This window comes from Macaca thibetana, chromosome 13 (genome assembly GCF_024542745.1).
Source record: "Macaca thibetana thibetana isolate TM-01 chromosome 13, ASM2454274v1, whole genome shotgun sequence".
Taxonomy (NCBI): Eukaryota; Metazoa; Chordata; class Mammalia; order Primates; family Cercopithecidae; genus Macaca; species Macaca thibetana.
The window spans coordinates 96,871-121,507 of record NC_065590.1 but is presented as its reverse complement, the minus strand read 5'-3'; the positions used below and the strand labels follow the sequence as shown (position 1 = coordinate 121,507).

The 24,637-nt window shown below is 43.9% G+C and overlaps 1 protein-coding gene across 2 annotated transcripts in view; it reads left to right on the top strand.

Moving 5' to 3' along the window:
• Positions 1 to 24,637, top strand: part of MRPS5 (mitochondrial ribosomal protein S5) — a 224,724-nt gene that overhangs the window by 183,168 nt on the left and 16,919 nt on the right. The window contains exons 2-7 of one of the 2 annotated variants that reach the window (XM_050755124.1): positions 6,994 to 7,084; positions 10,708 to 10,788; positions 14,582 to 14,719; positions 20,862 to 20,987; positions 22,487 to 22,720; positions 24,436 to 24,470. In XM_050755124.1, coding sequence (XP_050611081.1) covers positions 7,027 to 7,084; positions 10,708 to 10,788; positions 14,582 to 14,719; positions 20,862 to 20,987; positions 22,487 to 22,720; positions 24,436 to 24,470 — 672 coding nt within the window. In that variant the 5' untranslated portion in view covers positions 6,994 to 7,026. Of the gene's footprint in view, positions 1 to 6,988; positions 7,085 to 10,707; positions 10,789 to 14,581; positions 14,720 to 20,861; positions 20,988 to 22,486; positions 22,721 to 24,435; positions 24,471 to 24,637 lie in introns of those variants that run through there. The other variant, XM_050755125.1, reaches the window with a different exon arrangement.

The following is a 24,637-nucleotide window of genomic DNA, read 5'->3' as shown; positions in this document are numbered from 1 at the left end:
AAGATATCTTTCCAAGGTAAAGGAAAAGTTGCATTTGGCCTCTTAAGGGAGACCACTAAGAAGGAGACACAAAGCCTAGCAAGCCTTTTTGGATTTTGGAAGTAACATACATCTTATTTGGGTGTGCTACTCTGACCTATTTACCGAGTAACCAGAAAAGCTGCTAGCTTTGCGTCGGGCTCAAGACAAGAGATGGCCAGAAGATCCGGACTGCTGTGTGAGCTTCCCTGCCACGCTGCCATGACCCAGCAGATATGACTGTTTTTTTTTTTTTTTTTTTTTTTTTTTTTTTTTTTTTTTTTTTTTTTGAGACAGAGTCTCGCTCTGTCGCCCGGGCTGGAGTGCAGTGGCCGGATCTCAGCTCACTGCAAGCTCCGCCTCCTGGGTTCACGCCATTCTCCTGCCTCAGCCTCCCGAGTAGCTGGGACTACAGGCGCCCACCACCGCGCCCGGCTAATTTTTTGTATTTTTTAGTAGAGACGGGTTTCACCGTGTTAACCAGGATGGTCTCGATCTCCTGACCTCGTGATCCGCCCGTCTCGGCCTCCCAAAGTGCTGGGATTACAGGCTTGAGCCACCGCGCCCGGCCGACTGTGTTTGAAGCATCAGTGGCAGATAGGGATGCTGTGTGGAGCCTCTGGCAGGCTGCTGTTGGTGAATCACAGTGCAGACCCTGAGGGTAGTGGAGCAAAACCATGCCATCCTCTGTGCATAACTTCCCTTTTCAAAAATGCCTTGGAACAGAATAGAAAACCCACGCAAGTGTGTGCAGGTGATTTTTTTTACAAAGGTGCAAAAACAATTCAATGGAAGAGCAACAGTCTTTTCAGCAAATGGTGCAGGAGTGATGTACACAGGCAACAATAAAGATAAAGGATAGACCTTGACCTAAACCGCACACATTTGTCCAAACATTCACTCAAATTGGGTCACATACTTAAATGTAAAATCGGGACAACAAAACTTTTAGAAGAAAACACAGGAGAAAGTCTTTGAGACCATGGATTAGGGAAAGAATTCTTGGACATGACACCAAAATCATGATCCATAAAACAAACAAAAAGGATAAATTGGACGTCATCAAAGTTAAAAACTTTTGCTTGGTGAAAAACCCTTCTGCAAGAATGAAAAGGCAAGCTACAGACTGGGAGGAAATACTGGCAAACAACCTATTTGAAAATGAGCTTGACTGGGTGTGGCAGCTCACACCTATAATCCAGTGCTTTGGGAGGCCAAGGCAGGAGGACTGCTTGAGGCCAGGAGTGTGAGGCTGCACTGAGTTATGATGGTGCCAGCACACTCAGCCTGGGTGATACAGCAAGATCCTGTTTCCAAGAAAAACGAAAGAAAAACAAAGAAAATGGACTCACATATAGAATACACAAAGAATTCTCAAAACACAGCAGTGAAAGAAACCAAACAATCCAACTAGAAAATGAGGAAAAGATATGAACAGACATTTTACCCAAGAGGGTGTACAGATGGCAATTCTAGAAGCACATGAAAAGAAATTCAGCATCATTAGCTATTAGGGAAATGTAAATTAAAACCATGACGATATGTCCCTATACCTATGAGAGCATCTAAAAACAATGGGGACAACACTGAGTGTTAGTGAGGATACAGAGAAACTAGATCTTTCACACATCGCTGGCAGGAATATAAAATGGAATGGCCACTTTGGAAAGTAGTTTGGCAGTCCCTCCCTCCCTCCCTCCCTTCCCTTTCTTTCCCTCCCTCCCTCCCTCCTTCCTTCCTTCCTCTTTTCTTTTTATTTCTTTTTTTTTTTTTTGAGATGGAGTTTCACTCTTGTCACCCAGGCTGGAGTGCAATGGCTCAATCTCAGCTCACTGAAACCTCCACCTCCTGGGTTCAGGAGATTCTCCTGCCTCAGCCTCCTGAGTAGCTGGAATTACAGGTGTGCACCACTACACCTGGCTAATTTTTGTATTTTTAGTAGAGATGGGGTTTCGCCATGTTAGCCAGGCTGGTTTCTAACTCCTGACCTCAGGTGATCTGCCCGCCTTGGCCTCCCAAAGTGCTGGGATTACAGGCATGAGCTACCGCGCCCAGCTGGCAGTTTCTTAGAAACTAAACATATACTTACCACACAGTCTGACAATCTCACGGCTTGACATTTATCCCCCTAGATGAAAACGTATAGCCACACAAAATCATATACATGATGGATATATTTCAAAATAATTGAAAGCAGAGATTTGAAGAGATTATCTGTACACTCATGTTCACAGCAGCATTATTCACAATAGGCAAAAGGTGAAAGAAACCCAAGTGTCCATTGACAGATGAATGGATAAAAAAAATATGATCTATTCATACAATGGAATATTATTCGTAATATTAAAAGTAAGGACATTCTGTCACATGCTATACCTGGATGAACCTTGAGAACATCATGCTAAGTGAAACAAGCCAGTCACAAAAGGACAATACTATATAACTGCATTTACATGAGGTACCTAAAGTAGTTAAACTCATCGACACAGAAGGTAGAATGTTGGTTGCCATGGCTGGGGGAGAAGGGAATGGGGAGTTATTGTTTAATGGCTGAAGTTTCAGTTTTGAAAGATACAAGACTTCTGTGGATAGATGGTGGTGATGGTAGCACAACAAAGTGAATGTAGTTAATGCCACTGAACTGTACCCTTAAAAATGATTAAGGTGGGCCACGCACGATGGCTCACGCCTATAATCCCAGCACTTTGGGAGCCGCAGGTGGACGGATCACGAGGTCAGGAGATCAAGACTATCCTGGCTAACACGGTGAAACCCCATCTCTACTAAAAATACAAAAATTAGCTGGGCATGAGGGCAGGCACCTATAGTCCCAGCTACTCAGGAGGCTGAGGCAGGAGAATCGCTTGAGCCCAGGAGGCAGAGGTTGCAGTGAGCTGAGATCATGCCACTACACTCCAGCCTGGGCAACAGCTTAAAAAATTAAGATGGCTTTTTTTTTTTTTTTTTTTTTTTGAGAGGGAGTCTTGCTCTGTTGCCCGGGCTGGAGTGCAGTGGCGCAATATTGGCTCACTGCAAGCTCCACCTCCTGGGTTCCCGCCATTCTCCTGCCTCAGCCTCCCGAGTAGCTGGGACTACAGGCGCCCACCACCCCACCCAGCTAATTTTTTGTATTTTTTTTAGTAGAGACAGGGTTTCACCATGTTAGCCAGGATGGTCTCGATCTCTTGACCTCGTGATCCACCCGCCTCGGCCTCCCAAAGTACTGGGATTACAGGCGTGAGCCACCGTGCCCGGCCGGCAATTTTTATGTTATGTGTATTTTACCACAATTTTAAAATTTCTGGCTGGGCACAGTGGCTCATACCTACAATCGCAGCACTTTGGGAGGCTGAGGCGGGTGTATTGCTTGAGGCAGGCGGATCGCTTGAGGTCAGGGGTTTGAGACCAGCCTGGCCAACATGGTGAAATGCTGTCTCTACAAAAATACAAAAATTAGCTGGGCATGGTGGAACAGGCCTGTAATCCCAGCTACTCAGGAGGCTGAGGCAGGAGAATCGCTTGAACTTGGAAGGGGGAGTTTGCAGTGAGCCAAGATCATGCTACTACACTCCAGCCTGGGTGACAGAGTGAGACTCTGTCTCAAAAAAATAAAAATAAAATAAAATTTCTAAATATCAAAAAATCACATACATGAATGTTCATGGCAGCTTTGTTTGAAATAGTTAATAACTGGAGACAGGCTGGGCGCAGTGACTCATGCCTATAATCCCAGCATTTTGGGAGGCCGAGGTGGGTGGATCACTTAAGGCCAGGAGTTCGAGACCAGCCTGGCCAACATGGTGAAACCCTGTCTCTACTAAAAATACAAAAAATTAGCTGAGTGTAATGGGACACGCCTGTAATCCCAGCTACTCGGGAGGCTGAGGCACGAGAATCACCTGAACCCAGGAGATAGAGGTTGCAGTGAGCTGAGACTGTGCCACTGCACTCCAACCTGGACAACAGAGCGAGACTCTGTCTTAAGGAAAAAAAAAAAAAAAAGGAAAAGAAAAAGAAAAATAATAATTTGAGACAAACTAAATGTCCTACAACGGGTGAATGGTTAAACAAATGGTAGTGCCATGGAATACTACTCAGCAATGTAAAGGAAGAAACTATTGGTACATGGAACAACTTGGATAGACATCAAGGGTATTATGCTGACTGAAAAAAAGCTGGGCATGGTGGCACAGGCCTGTAATCCCAGCTACTCAGGAGGCTGACGCAGGAGAATCGCTTGAACTTGGGAGGGGGAGTTTGCAGTGAGCCGAGATCATGTATTATATGATTCCATTTATATAATGTTCTCAAATGATAAAATTATAGAGATGAGAAACAGATTAGTGGTTGCCAAGGGTTAGAGATGGTGGAGGAGAGGATAGAAGAGGGGGTGGGTTTGACTCGAAGGGAGAAGCACAAGTGGTCTTGGAGATAGAAACAGTTCTGTATCTCTGTTGTGGTGCTGGTTACAGAAATCTACATGTGACATAATTGCATAGAACTACACACACACACACAAATGAGTATGTAAAACTCATAAAATCTAAATAAACTCTATGGATTGTACCGATGTCAGCTTCCTGGTTTTGGTGTTGTACTATAGTTACGTAAGTTGTACCATTTGGGGAAACTGAGTTAAGGATACATGGGACTTCTCCGTACTATTTTTGCAACTTCCTATCTGTATCTTTGAATCTGTAATTATTTCAAATTTAAAAGTTAGAAACAAATGACTAAGTAATCAAAACCAAACTGGTTTTGGGCCTTAACAGAGTCTGAAAGCGTGACCATCGACCAGCAACTTACCATGCAGTTTAAGCTGCTCATCATGAACTGGCTGTTGTATGATCACCAAGCCATAAAGTTGTGCGTGCACAGCAACACTCCATCATCGAATGGAAATGGTACATATGAAACTGAACTGGAGTAGGACCTGAACATGCAAGCTACATGATCTTCTCTCAACCCCTACCCACAGCTTCATGAGGAATTACCTATGACCAGTTGCCTGAAGAAGAAAACTCTTGGGCTTGGTTTACTCATGGTTCTGCATGATCTGCTGGTATCACCTGAAAGTGGACAGCTGCAGTACTGCAGTCCCACTCTGGGATGCTTCTGAAGGATGGCGGTGAAGGGAGATCCTCCCAGTGGGAAGAAGATAAGAGTAGTGTACCTGGTTGTTCATTTTGCCTGGTTGGAAGTATAGATCTATACTTTTTCATGAGCAGTGGCTAATGGCTTGGCTGGATGGTCAGTACTTGAGAGGAACATAATTAGGAAGTTGGTGACAAGGACGTCTAGGGAACAGGTATGTGGATGGACTTCGGCCCAGAATGTGAAGATAATTATTTCCCACATGAGTGCTTATCAAAGGGTGACCTCCACAGAGGATTTTAATGAGGTGGATAGAATAATCCATTTTGTGGATGTCAGTCAGCCTCTTTACCTAGCCAAATGGACTCATGAATAAAGGGCTAGGGATGGAGGTTACACATGGGGTCAATGTGGACTTTCACTCGCCAGGGTCAATCTGGCTACAGCTCCTGATACAGCAGCACTTCTGGGGGCTCAGCAAGCTCTCTGGCTCTAGGTTGATTACATTGGACCATGGAAGGGGCAGCACTTGTTCTGACTGGAATAGACACTCTGGATATGGATTTGCTATTCCTGCCCACCGTGCGTCTGCCAAAACAACTGTCCTTGGACTTAATAATTATTTCACACACTGTTGCCTCTGACCTAGGAACTCACTCCACAGCAAATGAAGTGTGGCAGTAGGTCCTTGCTCGTGGAATTAGCTGGTCTTACCATGTTCCCAAATATGCTGAAGCAGTTGGCTTTACACATAGGTGTAATGAATCTCTTTTCTCTTAATTTCGCCAACTCAAGATGTAAAAGGTCTGTTGAAAATGGTGTGCATCAAAATAACCTGGAGTGAAATAAGTTGTCTATTTCAGCAAAGAAAATGGGAAAATAGTAGATGAAACAACTGTGTTCCTCTTGATAATCTTTAACTCTAGCTTGTCAGTAATTTTACTCTTCTGTATGTTTGAAAAATTTTATGCTAGACTTGAAAACCAGACGTTTATCTGAGCAGGCTACCCTCTTACAAGACATTGTGCCCTGCTGTGTTGCAGGTGTGTGAGTCACTTGAGTAGACGTAGATGGTATGGAGGCAATAACAAAACCGTGACCCGGGGCTGAGATACACATGTGTGACCAAACGTTAAAATCAGTATGAATCCACAAGTGTGTGTGAAATGCAGGTCATTGAAGTGCTTAATCTAATGAATCTCAGAGCTTTCCTGGAGTTGGGGATGAACACCTCTACGTTCCTCGTCTTATTCATCCCTTGGATCCTCATTGCACTTGGACCCCTTCGGTGCTTCTGTGAACCTCGCAGGCGTCCGCAGTGCCAGCTCTGGTAAGCCCGAGGGTCCCCCGCCAGCGGACCCCTCCAGAGCGCCCCTGCACAAGTAGCCAAATTCACCCGGCCGGTTGCGCTCTCTCTCCGGCGCCGCAGGCGCGAGCTAGCCCCGTCCCCGCCCGGCCGCCCGTCCCCCCGTCCAAGCCCCGCCCCCGCCCGGCCGCCCGTCCCCCCGTCCAAGCCCCGCCCCCGCCCGGCCGCCCGTCCCCCCCGTCCAAGCCCCGCCCCCGCCCGGCCGCCCGTCCCCCCGTCCAAGCCCCGCCCCCGCCCGGCCGCCCGTCCCCCCCGTCCAAGCCCCGCCCCCGCCCGGCCGCCCGCCCAAGCCCCGCCCGGCCGCCCGCCCAAGCCCAGCCCTCGGGTCCTAACGCGAGGCTCCCGCGGGGCTGTCCGCGGCCGCGCCGGGCTCCGCGTGCCGTGTGTCCCGTCCGGACAGTGCCTCACCCCGGCCTGCGCTGCTGCGTGGACTCGGGCCTCAGGAATTCCGCTGCGGCCCAAGGCTCGCCGTTTGACGAGGAGCAGTCGCGGCAGGCGGTGGGCGAGGCTGCTCTGGGCGGGGGCCGAGGCGAGGCTCGGGCTCCAGCATGGCGACCGCGGCGCGTGTTGTGGGCCGGCTGCCCGCGCTGTGTAGCGGGACGGCAGGTGAGAGCTGGGACGCCGGGAGCGGGGCTCGTCTGGGGCCTGCAGAAGCCCGGGCGGAGGGAAGCGGGAAGCCGCGGCCGCCGGCTCCGCACGCCGTGCTTCCACCTCCCCCGGAGCCGCTGTGTGACCTTGCGCGCGTCCCCTCCGTCTCTGGGTCGCGGAGCTCCTGTCTGTCAAATGAGGGGGAACTGGACGTCGTTCTCCAAGGTTCTTCCCAGTTCCCAAAACCCATTGAGCGTGCTTGGCGAAGAGGAGCGGGAACTGGCACGCGTGCGACCCCCGGGGTCGTTGGATGTCGGCCTGGGTTTGTCCTCCGGCGTAACGTTTATCTCTAGGAAACGCTCCGTGGTTGACTTTGCATTTTCTGTTTGCTCAGTTTTACTGGAAGTCCACAATCCAGCGTTTGTAGTTTCGAAATCCGAAGACCGCTAAAGCCCGAATATGTGTATTTTAAAACTCATTTAGCGGCAGTCTTTAACCTGAAGTCATTTGGCAGAAAATCTGACTTGAACATTCTTTTGTCCATGTTGTCTCCGTCTTCTCCTTTGTTTTTTTGTTTGTTTGTTTTTGTTTTTGAGACAGTCTTACTCTGTCGCCCGGCTGGAGTGCAATGGCGCGATCTCCGCCCACTGCAACCTCCATCTCCCGGGTTCAAGCGATTCTCCTCCCTCAGCCTCCTGAGTAGCTGGGACTACAGGCGCCCGCCACCATGCTCGGCTAATTTTTGTATTTTTAGTAGAGACGGGGTTTCACCATGTTCGTCATGCTGACCTCGAACTCCTGACCTCATGATCCACCCGCCTCGGCCTCCCAAAGTGCTGGGATTACAGGCGTGAGCCACCGCACCCGGCTGTCTCCTCCTTTTTCAAGGCCCTGTTCAAATAGCTCCTAGCTGTTGTAGCTTTCCTTCATTTTCCTCACCATATCTTCGCAATGTCTTCATGAGGTATGTACTGCTATTCCCATTTTACAGATGAGGGAGTTAAGGCACATAGATTGAGAAACTTGCTTAAGGTTAGGCTAGGTGGACATCAGGTTTTTGCATCCATATCACCTGGCTCCAAAGCCTGTTTTTTGTTTTTGGTAACAGCTTCCTTGTTGAGACATAATTCACATACCATACAATGAATCCATTTAAAGTGTACATTTCAGTGGTTTTTAGTATATCACCAGAGCAATGCAGCCATTATAACCACTACAAGAAGAAAACCTGTGCCTTTTAGCTGTCACTTCCCAGCTTCCCGTTGGCCTCCAGCACAACCACTGATGTGCTTTCCCTCTCTCTGTAGCAAGACTTTACTGTATGAATACCACATTTTGTTTATCTGCTCATCAGTTGAACATTTGAGTTGTTTCCACCTTTTGGCTCTTAGGCCTATTTTGCTAGAAACATTTGTGTGCAATGTTTTTGCAAGTGTATTTTTATTTCTGTTGGGTATATACTTAGGATTGTAATTGCTGTTTCTTTAACTCCCTTCTCTCGCCCTGGCTGGAGTGCAGTGGCACGATCATGGCTCACTGCCGCCTCCATCTCCTGGGCTTAATCCATCCTCCCACCTCTGCCTGCCGAGTAGTTGGGACTACAGGTGCATGCCACCATGCCCGGCTAGTTTTTCTTTATTTTTTGTAGAGTGGGTCTCATTATGTTGCCGAGGCTGGTCTCTAACTCATGGGCACAGGCAATCCTCCCGCCTCGGCCTCCCAAAGTGCTGGGATTATAGGTGTGAGCCACCATGCTGAAACATAGGTTTAGGTGTCAAGGAACTGCCAAACTGTTTTCCAAAGCTGCACCATTTTACATTCCCACTAGCAGTATATGAGGCTTCCAATTTCTCTACTTCCTTGCCAGCACTTAATGTCTGTCTTTTTGACTATAACCATCTTAGTGGATGTGGGTTTTTTTTTTTATTTTTTATTTTTGTTTTTTCGTGTTTTTTTTTTTTTTTTTTTTTTTTGAGACAGATTCTTACCCCATTACCCAGGTAGAAGTGCAGTGGCACAGTTGCAGCTCACTGCAGCCTCAACCTTCTGGGCTCAGGTGACCGTCCCACTTCAGCCTCCTGAGTAGTTGGAACTACAGGTGTGTGGCATTATGCCTAGCTAATTAAAAAAAAAAAAAATTTGTAGAGACAGGGTCTCACAATGTTGACCAGGCTGGTTTTGAACTCCTGGGCTCAAGCAGTCCTCCTGCCTCAGTCTCCCAAAGTGCTGAGATTACAGGCATGAACCTCCATACCTGGCCAGCCCAGTGGATGTGAAGTGGTATCAGTTTATGGTTTTGATTTACATTTCCCTTATGAATAAGAAGCATATTATCATGTGCTAATGGCCATTTTTATATATATATATATTTTTTTTTTTGAGAAATAGCTATTCAAATATTTTGCCCACTTTTATATTGGGTTGTCTTTTTATTGTTGAATTGTAGGTATTCTTTATGTTTTCTAGGTACAAGACCCTTATATCAGATATATGATTTGCAAAATTTTTGTCCCATTCTGTGTGTTGTCTTTTCACTTTCTTGACAGTATTTTTGAAGCCACAAGTTTTAAATTTTGATGAAGTCTCATTTATCTATTTTTTTTTCTTTTTGTTGCTGTGCTTTTAGTGTCTCATGTAAGAAGCCATTGCAGAATCCAAGGTCATGATGATTTACCTCTATGTTTTCTTCTAAGTTTCATCATTTTAGCTTTACCTGTAAGTCTTTGGTCCATTATGAATTTGTTTTTATATATGGTGTGAGGTAGGGTGCCAACTTCATTCTTTTACATGTTCATATCCAGTTGTCCCAGCACCACTTGTTGAAAACATGATTCTTTCTTCATTGAGTGATCTTGACACACTTGTCAAAAATCACTTGCCCATAAATGCTGTGTCAGATCCTGTTCTGGAGTACCACACTGTGTGAGGGGGTACACAGTACAGTCAGCCTGGTGCTGCAGGGGTTCCAGAGGGAAGGGGGAACATTGTAGGATCGGGGAGGCTTCACTAAGAGGTGATGTTTCGGGCTAACAGAGAACCTTGCAAAGACACAGAAGTATGCGAGAGCACAGTAGGTTCAAGACTGAGTACAAGCCTGGCATGGCCAGAGGGAAGGTGGAGGAGAGAAAGGTGAGGCAGCAGGCTGGTGTGGAAGCTTGGGGCCATGTGGCAGGCCTGTAGGCCATGCTGAGGAGTTTTGACTTTGTTCTGAAGGTAGTAGGGAGCCAGAGAATAATCTGTCAGAGCTGTGAAGTGACCAGACCTTTTATTTTAGAAAAGCCGTGAAGCAGAGGGGGAGAGATTGAAAGTAGGAAACCTGCTAGGAAACTTGTTACTCTGTGGCTGAGTGGTGATGAGGCTTGAGCAAAGAAGGGTCTTTGAGGCCACAGGAAAAGGTACAGCTGGCAGGTGGATTGATTTTTGAGGAGACTGAAGGGCTTGGTAACTGGCTGGATGTGAGGGTGAAGGGAGAAGATGAGGTATGATGTCAGCTACTTGACAAGTTGCCCTGGAGCCCAGAAATTGCTTATTCCCTTGTCTTGGTTCTTTATTCTATAGATATATTTTGTGGGTGTTACTGTTTAAAATGTTCCTTTTCATGTAGAAATGTATCTTAATTTTTTTTTTCCCCCAATTTGCAGGTCATTTATTGGGGAGGCAGCGTTCCCTAAGCACCTTACCAGCAGCTTCCATTTTGGCGTGGAAGAGTGCTCTGAGCAATGGTGAGATTCACTAATGCTACCACCTTTTCTCATAAGATGTAATGTCGGAGTAGTTTCTATAGTTTTTAAAAATATGAGTAATCACCTGCTTTTTTCTTTTCTCTCTTTTTCATTTTTTAGCCTGGTTAGTCTTACTTCAATAATCGCATTCTTTATGATACAAATACATAGGCTCTGAAGAGTATTTTCAGATTTCTTATGATTGCAATTGTTATAGTTCAAGGCTTTACAAAATAGTAACTAAACGATTACGGGGTAGTTTCTGTGTATTAGGCTTAGAGCAGGGACAATGAAGAGTTGAATTTTCAATTTACCAATGGTTATGTTAATTGAAAATTGAACCCTTCATTGTTCCTGCCTTCTCCAACATAGTTATAAGCACAATTTTGATTGAATCTCTGGTCAGTGTTTTTATTATTAAGTTTGTGTATGTATTTATAGCTGAGTTAGGTAGAATTCTATCTTTACATTTTTTTTCTTTTTCCTACAACAATTTCCTTAGTATCTATTACAGTATTTTTCTAAATGCTGCAATAGATTGGTCAGACAAATGGCAGTAGTTTTCTAAAATCTCTCAAACACATCGCTGATCAGCTGGTTTGATTAAATAGATGAGATTTCAATTAGGAGGAAGAAGTTCATCATAGTGAAAACTGTAAATAGTGAAAACTGTAAATGCTGAAACGGAATCCTCCTTGGGGTCAGACTGTGTGTCTTTTTTTTTTTTCTTTTTGAGATGGAGTCTTGCTCTGTTGCCCAGGCTGGAGTGCAATAGCTTGATCTTGGCTCACTGCAACCTCTGCCTCCTGCGTTCAGGTGATTCTCCTGCCTCAGCCACTCGAGTGACTAGGACTACAGGCATGTGCCACCACACCCAGCTAATTTTTGTATTTTTACATAACCCACAGGAGGGTGCTTTTTGGGCTCGGCCCATTTTGGATTCCAGGGCAATTGTTTCCTAAAATGGGGACTTCATGGTCTGAAATTAATAATTCAGAGAATAAGAACAAAACCCAAACTGATAATTGATCATTGATGGATAATCTATAACTGAGTAATTTAGCATAAGCTGATGCCACCTCCTGTTTTAAAAATTATAACACATTTTAAACAAAGTCAGTTGTAGTAACAGTGTATTTTAAGTGACTGTTTCTCAATTCTAAAGTCAATTTCTTTCTGCTTTTGACAGTTGGACCTTTTTTTTTTTTTTTTTTTTTTTTTTTTTTTTTTGAGACGGAGTCTCGCTCTGTCGCCCAGGCTGAAGTGCAGTGGCCGGATCTCAGCTCACTGCAAGCTCCGCCTCCCGGGTTCACGCCATTCTCCTGCCTCAGCCTCCCGAGTAGCTGGGACTACAGGCGCCCGCCACCTCGCCCGGCTAGTTTTTTTTTTTTTTTTTTTTTTTTTTTTTGTTTTTTTTTTTTTTAGTAGAGACGGGGTTTCACCATGTTAGCCAGGATGGTCTCGATCTCCTGACCTCGTGATCCACCCGTCTCGGCCTCCCAAAGTGCTGGGATTACAGGCTTGAGCCACCGCGCCCGGCCGACAGTTGGACCTTTTAAGGTACATTATTAGCTGGGGAAGTATTTCAGGCTTTCAAAAAAAGTTAAAGAATTCTACATTTGTTAGTAATGATTTTACACTTTTTGAAGTATGTCAGAGATTGCAGTACTAAACAGTACAAGATTAAATATCTTATTTAATATTAATATAAATAACAATATTTTTTTTTTTTTTTTTTTTTTTTTTTTTTTTTTTGAGACGGAGTCTCGCTCTGTCGCCCAGGCTGGAGTGCAGTGGCCGGATCTCAGCTCACTGCAAGCTCCGCCTCCCGGGTTCGGGCCATTCTCCTGTCTCAGCCTCCTGAGTAGCTGGGACTACAGGCGCCCGCCACCTCGCCCGGCTAGTTTTTTGTATTTTTTAGTAGAGACGGGGTTTCACCGTGTTAGCCAGGATGGTCTCGATCGAGCCCACCGCGCCCGGCCAAATAACAATATTAAGTAAGATATTTTGTTGAAAATTAAAGAGCTGGCCAGGAGCGATGGCTCACAGTTGTAATCCCAGCACTTTGGGAGGCTGAGGCAGGTGGATCGTGAGGTCAAGAGTTCAAGACCAGACTGGCCAACATGGTGAAACCCCATCTCTACTAAAAATACAAAAATTAGCCGGGTATGGTGGTGGGCACCTGTAATCCCAGCTACTCGGGAGGCGGAGGCAGGAGAATCGCTTGAACCTGGGAGGCAGAGGTTGCAGTGAGCTGACACTGTGCCATTGCACTGCAGCCTGGGTGACAAGAGCAGAACTCCGTCTCAAAAAAAAAAAAAAAGAAAGAAAATTAAGGAGCATACAAGAAAAGCTAAAGCTAAAGTGTGTGCTGCATGACGGAATTTAGAATGATGAAGTCCTGAGTTTAAAAATGAAACGCCAGTATGTCCTGTCTACTTTTTATTGACTAGTTCATTAAGTGCGCTGAGAGGGAACTCAGTGTGTCATCTCCCTGCCTCTGTGCGATTGAGTAACTCATCTGGAATCAGAACTAGTGCTTAAATCCCAGCTACTAACTAGTCTTGTGACTTTTGGCAAGTCCCTAACCTCATAGGCCTAAGTTTATTTTGTAAAATGAAAAGATTGGATTAAATAATCTAATTTAATTAGATCATTTAAATTAATTGAAAGAGGAATAACCTCCTTTTAATTAGATATTTAAATGATTTTAAAGATCATCTAATTTAATTAAAAGGAGATTATTCCTTTATTTCTTAGTGTGTCTATGCAATGGAGATATTTCGATAGCCTACTGTAACCATTTAATACTACTTGTTATTGCCACGTAAGATCATTGCTGGTATATGGCCCTCTGTGGCCATAAAGCAGCTGTTACTGTCTTCTTCATAACTTCACATAGACTTGAAAATAGCTGTTGTTGTCACTGTTTGGTTTTCTTTTTTTAAGCCAAGTATTCTTAAATAACCTTTTTTTTTTCTTTCTCAAGGGTTGTTTTAATTCACTTCTCTTGGAGTCACTAGTGTCTCTATTGAAATGCAGAGCTTAAGAGTGTGCACTGTTTTTGTTAGCAATATTCCCATTTCTTCACATGCACCAATTCTCAACTCTCCCCTTCCTCACAGGACTTTACCCTCCATGAATTGATTAGATGCTGCCTCTAAGACATGGATGTTTAAAAACTTTTTAAGTAATATATGCGCTGGATGATAACAATTCCAAAAAATAACAAAAAAAGCAAGTCCCTCATACCCAGTTTTAAATGTATCAGATTTCTTCCCCAGAGGCAACCGTTGTTTCCAGGTTTTCTTACATACTTCTGGGTTAGTCTGTGAAATGCATTCACACCTGCTCCTTGTTTTTTAACAGAAGAGTAGGATGGTGGACGTGCTCTCTGCACCTTACTGTTCTGACCTGGCCAGTTGCAGGTCTTTCCGAAGAGTGTGTTGCTGGCCGCATACAGCAGAGGGCGCCGTTTGCCCAGTGTAGACTGCTCACCTAGGCTAGCCAGGGCAGTGCTGAAACCCCGGGATGGAAAAATCTACTTCTTTCTTTACCCAGCTGCACCCATTGTGCGGATGAACTATAACTTTCCCAGCTAGGCTGGGCATTTAGGTTGTTGTTGGTCAAGAGTTTTGTTTTATTTTTAAAAGAAAGACTGCCCTAAAAATCTGATTCTTAAAAGTTCAGGATTTTAGTGACTTATTTTTATTAGTAATGATTGTTTGATGCTACCAGTGTTTTTCCACAGCCGCGAAACATCTAACTCAAAGTTTAACCCCTCTGCCTACAGGCTGTTTGTCATCACTGGGAACCAGGCACACCCATCCCTACGCCAGCTTGAGCCACGCGCTGCAGACACAATGCTGTGTTTCTTCTCCCAGTCACCTGATGGGCCAGCAGTATAGACCATATAGTTTCTTCACTAAATGTATGTAGAATGGCCACAAACTTCCTGTTTCTTGAAACAGGAAAAGAATTTCTGATATCTGAATTTTTCTTCTTTTTTACATGAATGAAGATTTTAGTGATTAGTTTACAATGTCCTGTCAAAATGAAAATGTTCCTTGATGTACGTCCTAGAATTATCTCAAATGCTACCAGTTGTATTTTGGGGAGTACTAGTTTGCTTTAGTCCCCTTGTTTGGGGCACCTGAGGCCTGAAGGATATTGAATCATGGCCCATATCTCTTGCTGACTTAGATTCACACCAAGAATATACTCATGTTTTCATTTGTGCCTTAGTTGAGGAGACAGGACATCTAATTGGAAAAAGTTAATTTTAAGGAGATACTGTTCACTAACGCTACTCTTATTTGTGATAGCATTTAAAAGAGTCTAATCTGAACTGAGACTGGCTTGTCAGGGAATAAATGGAGGTTGAATTTAAACTCTGCATTAGCAGATTAAAATAAATTAGGATTGGCCAGGCGCGGTGGCTCACACCTGTAATCCCAGCACTTTGTGAGGCTGAGGCAGGTGGATCACTAGGTCAGGAGATCAAGACCATCCTGGCTAACACAGTGAAACCTCGTCCCTACTAAAAATACAAAAACAAAATTAGCTGGTCGTGGTGGCGGGCACCATAGTCCCATGGAGTCCCCGCTACTCGGGAGGCTGAGGCAGGAGAAGGGCGTGAACCCAGGAGGCGGAGTTTGCAGTGAGCCGAGATTGCGCCCCTGCACTCACTCCAACCTGGGCGACTGAGCGAGAGTCCGTCTCCAAAAAAAAGAAAGAAATTAGGATTATAAAGGCAATTCATGATTAGTTTAGAATATTTGGTAAATACAGAAAAAAAAAAAAAAAGATAATCACCTGTATTCCTACTATGAAATACTGAGTTTGTTGGTTTTTTTTTCTTTTTGGAGACGGAGTCTTGCTCTGTCACCAGGTCAGAGTACAGTGGTGCAATCTCGGCTCACCGCAACCTCTGCCTCCCAGGCTCAAGCGATTCTCCTGCCTCAGTCTCCCAAGTAGCTGGGACTACAGGCGCGTGCCACCATGCCCAGCTAATAATTGTATTTTTAATAGAGACAGGGTTTCACCATGTTGGCCAGGATGGTCTCTATCTCTTGACCTCGTGATCCGCCTGCCTCAGCCTCCCAAAGTGCTGGGATTACAGGTGTGAGCCACTGCGCCTGGCCTGCTGCTTTTTTCAATGTAGTAATACATTGCATTTTTCCATGGACTTCTGCAGTGCAACGGTATGACCATAGAGTATTTCATTGTATGGATACAGCTCACTTTAATTTGGAAGTCTCCTGGTAACGAGGTCATTTGTGTAGCAACAACACAGAAAAGACTTGGTGGAGGATTAAGCAACGTAGGCTTAGTTGAACCTGCAGATTCCAGTACAGAGAAAAGAGAGATGGACAGAGTTGGGGCCTTTAGTCTGTCTCCACTTGGTATGCATAGCCCCAGTTTTTTCTAAGAGTTCACTTTGTACTTGAGTGGGTATATCAGATTTACAAGCCTTGGGAATTTTTATTTATTTATTTATTTTTATTTTTATTTACTTATTATTTTTGAGATGGAGTCTTGCTTCTGTCGCCCAGGCTGGAATGCAGTGGTGTGATCTTGGCTCACTGCAACCTCCACCTCCTGGGTTCAAGCAATTCTCCTGCCTCAGCCTCCCAAGTCGCTGGGACTATAGGCACCCGCCACCACGCCCAGCTAATTATTTGTATTTTTAGTAGAGACGGGGTTTCACTGTGTTAGCCAGGATGGTCTCGATCTCCTGACCTTGTGATCCACCCGCCTCGGCCTCCCAAAGTGCTGGAATTACAGGTGCGAGCCACTGCACCCAGCCGGGAATTTTTATTTTTTAATAGCCTTTTCCCTGTTCTAAAAAGCCTTGTTCTAGAGGTGGCCTTACCCTCCGAGACCTCATCCTTCACAGTTGTCCCACCCCTGCCTCGGACTCTCTTCATCCACGGTGTTCTTCCTCAGTGACATGACTCGGTACTTTTTTTGTTTTTTTTTTTTTTGAGACAGAGTCTTGCTCTGTCACCCAGGCTGGTGTGCAGTGGCGCGATCTCGGCTCACTGCAAACTCTGCCTCCCAGGTTCACGCCATTCTCCCGCCTCAGCCTCCCGAGGAGCTGGGACTACAGGCGCCCACCACCACGCCCAGCTAATTTTTTGTATTTTCGGTAGAGACGGGGTTTCACCGTGTTAGCCAGGATGGTCTCGATCTCCTGACCTCGTGATCCGCCCATCTGGGCCTCCCAAAGTGCTGGGATTACAGGCGTGAGCCACCGCGCCCGGCTGGACTCAATACTTTTGTGGGTTTATGGCTCCAAGTCATAGTAAGATTTGCTTCACTGGGGCCAGCTCAGTTGAAACTAGCATGGGGCTAGTTTTCACTGTTTCAGTAGGAAATAGTCTTTGATTTCTGAATCTCCAAGAAATAGAAGGACACACTTTTTCAAAAATGATTTCCTGTGAGTATTGAATCTTATTCTTGTAAACCTATCTGTTCTCTATAGAGGATCCACTGTTTAAATCCTTTTGATTCAAATTGGCAATCTGTGTTACTTAGCATGATTAAGAGGGAAATAACTCAGTGTATAAGATTAGACACTACAGTGGATTTATGTATATGTGTATATATATAAAAAACATGAGGCCGGGTGCAGTAACTCACGCCTGTAATCCCAGCACTTTGGGAGGCTGAGGTGGACGGGTCACCCGGGGTCAGGAGCTCGAGAGCAGTCTGACCAACAGGGTGAAACCCCGTCTCTACTAAAAATATAAAAATTAGCTGGGCGTGGTGGCGGGCACCTGTAATCCCAGCTACTTGGGAGGCTGAGGCAGGAGAATCTCTTGAACCTGGGAGGCGTAGGTTGCAGTGAGCTGAGATCGTGCCACTGCACTCCAGCCTGGGCGACAAGAGTGATACTCCGTTTCAAAAAAAAAAACATGAACTTAATCTTTTATAACTATAATAGTAATAGGTGTATGTATTAACCTAACTGCACCCTTATGGAAAAATGACAGAAAGAATTGAAATAATAGTAGATGTATTCTAACTAGCCTTTTAGGTTATTTAGAATCTTAGACCTGATGTGAAAATAGTAAAATTTCTATTAAAAGTACTTAATTCACCTTGTAGCCATTACAAAATTGTGTTGATGAATAATATTTAAGAATATGGGAAAAGACTCACAATGTAATGTTAAATTAAGAAACAGGATACAAATGTGCATGTAGTATAATTTTGCTTAAATATATATCATGTATGCATGTGTAAAGAAAAAGGCAGAATACACATTCTTATCTAACAGTGGTAATGGGATTATGATTATTTTTGCATTCTGTATTTTCCAGATTTTAAAAAATAACTATTTTATAATTTGAAAAAGGATTAAAACATTTTTAATAGCATAGTGGCATTCAAAGATTGACTAATGACTTTGCTGTCTTTTTCAAATGCAGTTAAATATTCTATTTTTCTCTTACTATATATATGAAAGAGCTTACATTTTTGTCTCAATGTCAAGTTCTTTTTAAAATTGAGTCTCTTTTAATCGTAATGAGTGATTTATGAGTTCTGATTCTAAGTGAAAGAAAACTCTGTGATCGATTGGCCTCTTAGTATGCCTCCATTACAAGTGAATTTCAAGTTTTCCATGGCATTTATAGGTACCACCATTTTTTAGCACTTACGGAGAAAAATCAAATCGTTAGTGAGAGTTTGGTTGGAGGTTGGTACTTTTATTTTGAGCCTGTGGTCTTTTAAAGTGAATTCGAGTCAGCTTAAAGATGAGCTGAATCCTTTGTTCTGATCAGGGATGTCCAAAGCAACACGCGACGCGGAATCGCACTTCCCTGAGCCTCGCTTACGAAGACCAGTTGTGATACGTGTGTGTGTTTTTGAAAAACTGGATGCTGTACAGATATAGAGCATTTAAAAGTATTATAAACCTAAAACATTTTTCTCTTTTCGTGTTATCTACCTAGAGGATCAACGTAAGACCTTGCAGGAAGCAAGTAGGTAGACGTTTTAAACTCTGAGCATTCATAAGAGAATAAAGGCACTCGTTTGTCTTCTAGAATTTGTTTAGTGTTTCAGGTATATAGATATAAATGTGTCTTAGATTTTTTACTATTACAACATTTTGTGGTTCTGATTCTTTATTAAAGAAATTGGTAATGGAACCATTCTTTTTTTGAAGGCAGGGTCTCACTCTGTTCTCAAGGCTGGAGTACAGTGGCATGATTATAGTAATCTCAAACTCCTGGGGTCAAGTGACCCTCCCACCTCAGCCTCCCTAGTAGCTGGGACCATGGGCACATGCCACCACACCTGGCTAATATTTGAAGTTTTAGTAGAAATGGAGTCTCACTATGTTGTCCAGTCTGGTCTCAAACTCTGGGCTCAAGTGATCCCCCTTGCGTCGGTCTCTCACAGTTTTGGGATTACAGGAATGAGCCACTGTACTTGGCCAACAGTTGATTTTATAACCATAGATTGTGTTCCAGATTTATGGGTTCAGATTGAAATGTTGATTCTTGTTTGGACTAGAAAACTTATACTTAGGAAGGATAGTTATTAGTTATCTTAGTGGTTATAGTGGAGGCAAGAGGACAGGAAGACGCCTGTATCCTGGTTGGTAAAATGTCAGGGAAACGAACCTATTGGTAAGCAACTGAGATTCGGACGCTGGCTTTTAAACCCTTAGAGGGAAAAACAAATATTTAGTGAGAGTTTTGTGGAGAACTGAGATTCGGACGCTGGCTTTTAAGCTGTTAGAGGGAAAACAAAATATTTAGTGAGAGTTTTGTGGAGAACTGAGATTCGGACGCTGGCTTTTAAGCCGTTAGAGGGAAAACAAAATAGTGAGAGTTTTGTGGAGAACTGAGATCGGAACGCTGGCTTTTAAGCCGTTAGAGGGAAAAACAGAATATTTAGTGAGAGTTTTGTGGAGAACTGAGATCGGAACGCTGGCTTTTAAGCCGTTAGAGGGAAAAACAGAATATTTAGTGAGAGTTTTGTGGAGAACTGAGATTCGGACGCTGGCTTTTAAGCCGTTAGAGGGAAAAAAACAGAATATTTAGTGAGAGTTTTGTGGAGAACTGAGATCGGAACGCTGGCTTTTAAGCCGTTAGAGGGAAAAACAGAATATTTAGTGAGAGTTTTGTGGAGAACTGAGATCGGAACGCTGGCTTTTAAGCCGTTAGAGGGAAAAACAGAATATTTAGTGAGAGTTTTGTGGAGAACTGAGATCGGAACTCTGGCTTTTAAGCCGTTAGAGGGAAAAACAGAATATTTAGTGAGAGTTTTGTGGAGAACTGAGATCGGAACGCTGGCTTTTAAGCCGTTAGAGGGAAAAACAGAATATTTAGTGAGAGTTTTGTGGAGAACTGAGATCGGAACGCTGGCTTTTAAGCCGTTAGAGGGAAAAACAGAATATTTAGTGAGAGTTTTGTGGAGAACTGAGATCGGAACGCTGGCTTTTAAGCCGTTAGAGGGAAAAACAGAATATTTAGTGAGAGTTTTGTGGAGAACTGAGATCGGAACGCTGGCTTTTAAGCCGTTAGAGGGAAAAACAGAATATTTAGTGAGAGTTTTGTGGAGAACTGAGATCGGAACGCTGGCTTTTAAGCCGTTAGAGGGAAAAACAGAATATTTAGTGAGAGTTTTGTGGAGAACTGAGATCGGAACGCTGGCTTTTAAGCCGTTAGAGGGAAAAACAGAATATTTAGTGAGAGTTTTGTGGAGAACTGAGATCGGAACGCTGGCTTTTAAGCCGTTAGAGGGAAAAACAGAATATTTAGTGAGAGTTTTGTGGAGAACTGAGATCGGAACGCTGGCTTTTAAGCCGTTAGAGGGAAAAACAAAATATTTAGTGAGAGTTTTGTGGAGGAAAGTGATAGGATTGTCTTTCTTGGGCTTTCCAAATGTAACCGTCTTGATGTGTGCAAAGAATGATTTAATCTTGCTTTCATCACCTCAGTGATGTGTGGGTAAAGCTGTAAGCAGACCTCCACTTCTCTTATGATTCAATAGGAGAGCATAGACCATTGCTTGAAAACTACAGAATTATAAAAAGAAACCCTGTTTCGTTACAGTGACTGCAGATGAGCTGTGGAAAGGCGCTTTAGCGGAGAGTGGTGCCGGATCAAGAAAAGGAAGAGGCAAAAGAACTAAAAAGAGGAAAAGAAAGGATCTGAACAGGGGTCAGATCATTGGTGAAGGTAAACTTGTTTATAAAAATAGCTGAAGTGCTTTTTAAGTTTCTTACCCTAGATTTTATAGATATTTTACAAACTAGAAGCATCAAAACATTTCTCATGAAGGGCACTAGGATCTATGGTTTTAGAATTCAACCAGTTGACTTACTCATTGCCCCAGGATTCTGGGAGAGGAAAATCCCATAGAAATGGATTTATTCATTCAGCAAGCATTAAATGTCTCTTATGTGTCAACTCCTGTAGCAGTGCCTGCCCTCAAGGAGGTTGTAATCCGTGGTAAAATAGAGACTAAATGGAGAGTTGGCGAATATTCCCTGCAAAGGGAAGACAGTAAATGTTTTTGGCTTTGTGAGTTACATAGTCTGTTTTGCAACCGCTCAGCTCTGCTGTTGTAGCACAGAAACAGCCACAGACAACATACAGTCGAATAGGTATCGCTATGTTCCAGTATAACTTCATGTACAAAAACAAGCCACGAACTGAGTTGGCCTGTGGGCCTTCGTTTGTTGACACCTAGAACACATAATTGTTTATACTCATGCTTTTGGAAGAGTAAAAATAGTGTAGTGTACTTCAGTCAGCCCATCTTGTACTGTGCTTGCTGCCAAACCGTCTTTGATAGTAACGGCCTTCAGGGATAAAGAAAACACCTGGCAGCACACTTCCAGCATTGCATGTCTACATGGATGTTTTTCTTTATTGTATCTTATCTTTTTAACACTTTTTTTTAATTATAAGGATCATGTATGTATACTTTCTCAGTAAAAAATGTAAAGATTATAGAGAAACATGAAGTCCCCCTGGATGCTTCTTCTACCTTCTTCAATCCTGTTGTCTCCCTCAAGGAAACCACTGGCCTCATATTGGTGTGTTTCCTTCAGTTTTTTAATACATAAATGCCTAAAAAGGTATTTACTAAATTTTAGTTATTTATACATAAATACCCAAAAAGATTAATGCAAAAGGTATTATGTGTTAATTTTTTATTAATTTTTACATAAATACCTAAAAACAAATAGGTATCTTCTTTTTAAAAAAAATTTAGATTATATCACATGATACATGCTGTCTTACAGTTTACTTTTTTCACTCAATTATAGGTCTTGGAAATCATTCCACATCAGAATCTAGAGCGATACCTTGTTCTTTTGATTTAGTGCAGGGTGTTTCCTCTGCTGGAGACACTGTGGTTCATTTAACCAGTCCATAATTGCTGGACATTTAGATAACTTGCATTTCTTCTCTTTGCAAATAATGTTTCAGTGGATGTCCTTGTCCAAGCATCCATATGCCTTGTACCTATATGTGAGTGTTTCTCTAGGTAATACCATGAAGTATATGTAAAATTGTGATTGTGCCAAGTGGCCTACCAAGTTAATAATGTTAGCTGAAGCTCCAGTGAACAGTGTGTCATCATTATCTGTACATGCATTGCCTGACGTTTTAACACTTGACAAATGAGTACTTTAAAAAAATTACTATTTGTATTTTTAAACCTTCAGGGCATTACGGTTTTCTGTGGCCTGGTCTGAATGTCCCTCTTATGAAAAATGGAGCAGTGCAGACCATCGCCCAAAGAAGCAAGGAAGAGCAGAAGAAGATGGAGGCCGACATGATCCAGCAGAGAGAAGAGTGGGACCGAAAGAGGAAGATAAAGGTTAAACACGAGCGAGGATGGACTGGAAACTCCTGGGGAGGCGTCAGTCTTGGCCCCCCTGACCCTGGCCCCAATGGAGGTAGCAGGCTCCTGGTTTTGTTTGCCTTTGTGACAGAGTACTTGTAGTTTAGAATTTCCTTGAAGTGGTGTTATTATTTGTCTGTTCGTACTACCTTTTTCCAAAAAGATTTGAACATCTTTGAAATAACATATTACATTAATATCCCAACTGTATTTTGTGGAGTACAGAAGTATTCCACTAACAGGATAGAAAGCACTGGGTTCCTGGTGTTTATCATGTACCTTCTCAGATCCTTAAATGTGGGGATGTGCCCTGTGGACCTACAGGAGCTGCCTGTAGGATACACTGTTTCCAAAACACAGGTGGCCACAGGGGGCGCCAGTGGAGCAGCGTGGCTTGGGAATGCTGTTTCTGTCTAGAAATCAGGAAAGCAGATAGTTGTCATGTTAACCCTGGAAAAGCACACATGAAGCAAAAACTGAAAATACTTAGGCCAAATTTGAAAACAAAGTTTCCCTCCGTCCTCCTTGAGTATGTAAAGCAGCAAACCGTCATCCAAGAGACTTGTTCTTGTCAGTGAGTGGAGGAAGAAGAAATCGTTAAGAGTTTCGCTGCTTTCTTAAGAAGTTTGGCTTAAAGAGGAGGGGAGAGATTGAGAAATTCCAAGGACCATGCTTAGAACTGATCAAAATGCTTCAGTCAGGAGGATGAAGGTATGGGGGGGAGGAGAACAAAATCCGTGAATCAAGTCCCTAACGACGGCCCAGATCCGGAGTCTGGAGAAACGGCTTCACTTGTTCACAGAAGGAAGGGCAGGGTGCAGGATCAGGTGAGCCTGTGGGGTTGTAGTGGAAAGGTAGGTGGGGGTGTTGCGTGACGTGGCCGCAGTTGGTCTGTGAGGAAGAGGTGGAATCATCTGCGGAGAGTGAGGTGGGGGCATTGATGATTGTGGCCTCCAGATTGTTTCTTTATGAAAAGGTAGAATATCTGAAACTGGCTTCAAAATTATCCAACGGAGTGAGAGTTGAGCAGAGTTTAGAGGAAAGAAGATTGGCTGTGAGTTGATGCGTGTGGAAGCTGACTAATGTATACGTAAAGCTTTCTGCTGTTCTATTTTTGTTTGATTGAAATTGTCTGTGATAAAAATATTAAAAAAATAAAAGAATGTAGAGGGTCTCTGAAATGGCTGCGGTGGTGAACGGAGAGAGACCGAATTGAAAGTACATAAAGGCCAGCTGGCAGCAGGGAGGACTTGATGGAACTGGAGTCCATGGATTTTTAGCGGGCCCTGTGTGTGCATACTTTGACTTCTTTCCAGCAGCACCTAGCAGGTCAGGAGTGGCCAGAGAGCTGCATGGATTCAGGCCTGGCTAGTGTGGTGGAGAGAGCAAAGGGTGAAGGGGTTGGGGGCATCACAAGGTCTGGTGGAAATGATGGACTGTGGTGTCTTGGTCAATGGGGAGAGGCCGCAAAGATGGAGGAAAGCAGGAGGGAGAGCAGGGATCCAGGGTCTGGAGGGGCCAGGAACTGATGAGAGGCAGTTGGACGGGGAGGAGGATGCAGGTGGGGAGATCAGTGACTAAGTTATGAACTTACTGGTGGAGTGGTCTGTAGTGATGAGGGGCGACTGGGGCGTGGCCTTGAGAGTGGGACCAAAAGATCTGAGATTCTTTCTCCTTGAAAGGTCTGTGATGGTGCCTGTGTTGAAAATGCTTTCCTGTGAGTTGTGTACACAGATTTCATCTGTATCCCTGTTTCTTTTCTCCCTGCAGAAACATACGAGGATTTTGATACCAGGGTACTTGAGGTAGGCATGCAGAATTAAATACCTGGTTAAACCTTTGGAGAGGTTGGGGTGGTTGGGGCAGGGACAGGGCAAGAGGAATTGTAAGGGGTGGCCTTGGATGCGTGACTATTTCTGACACACAGCTGATCTGTGGAAGGAAATTATGCAACTTTAATTTCAGTTACTTG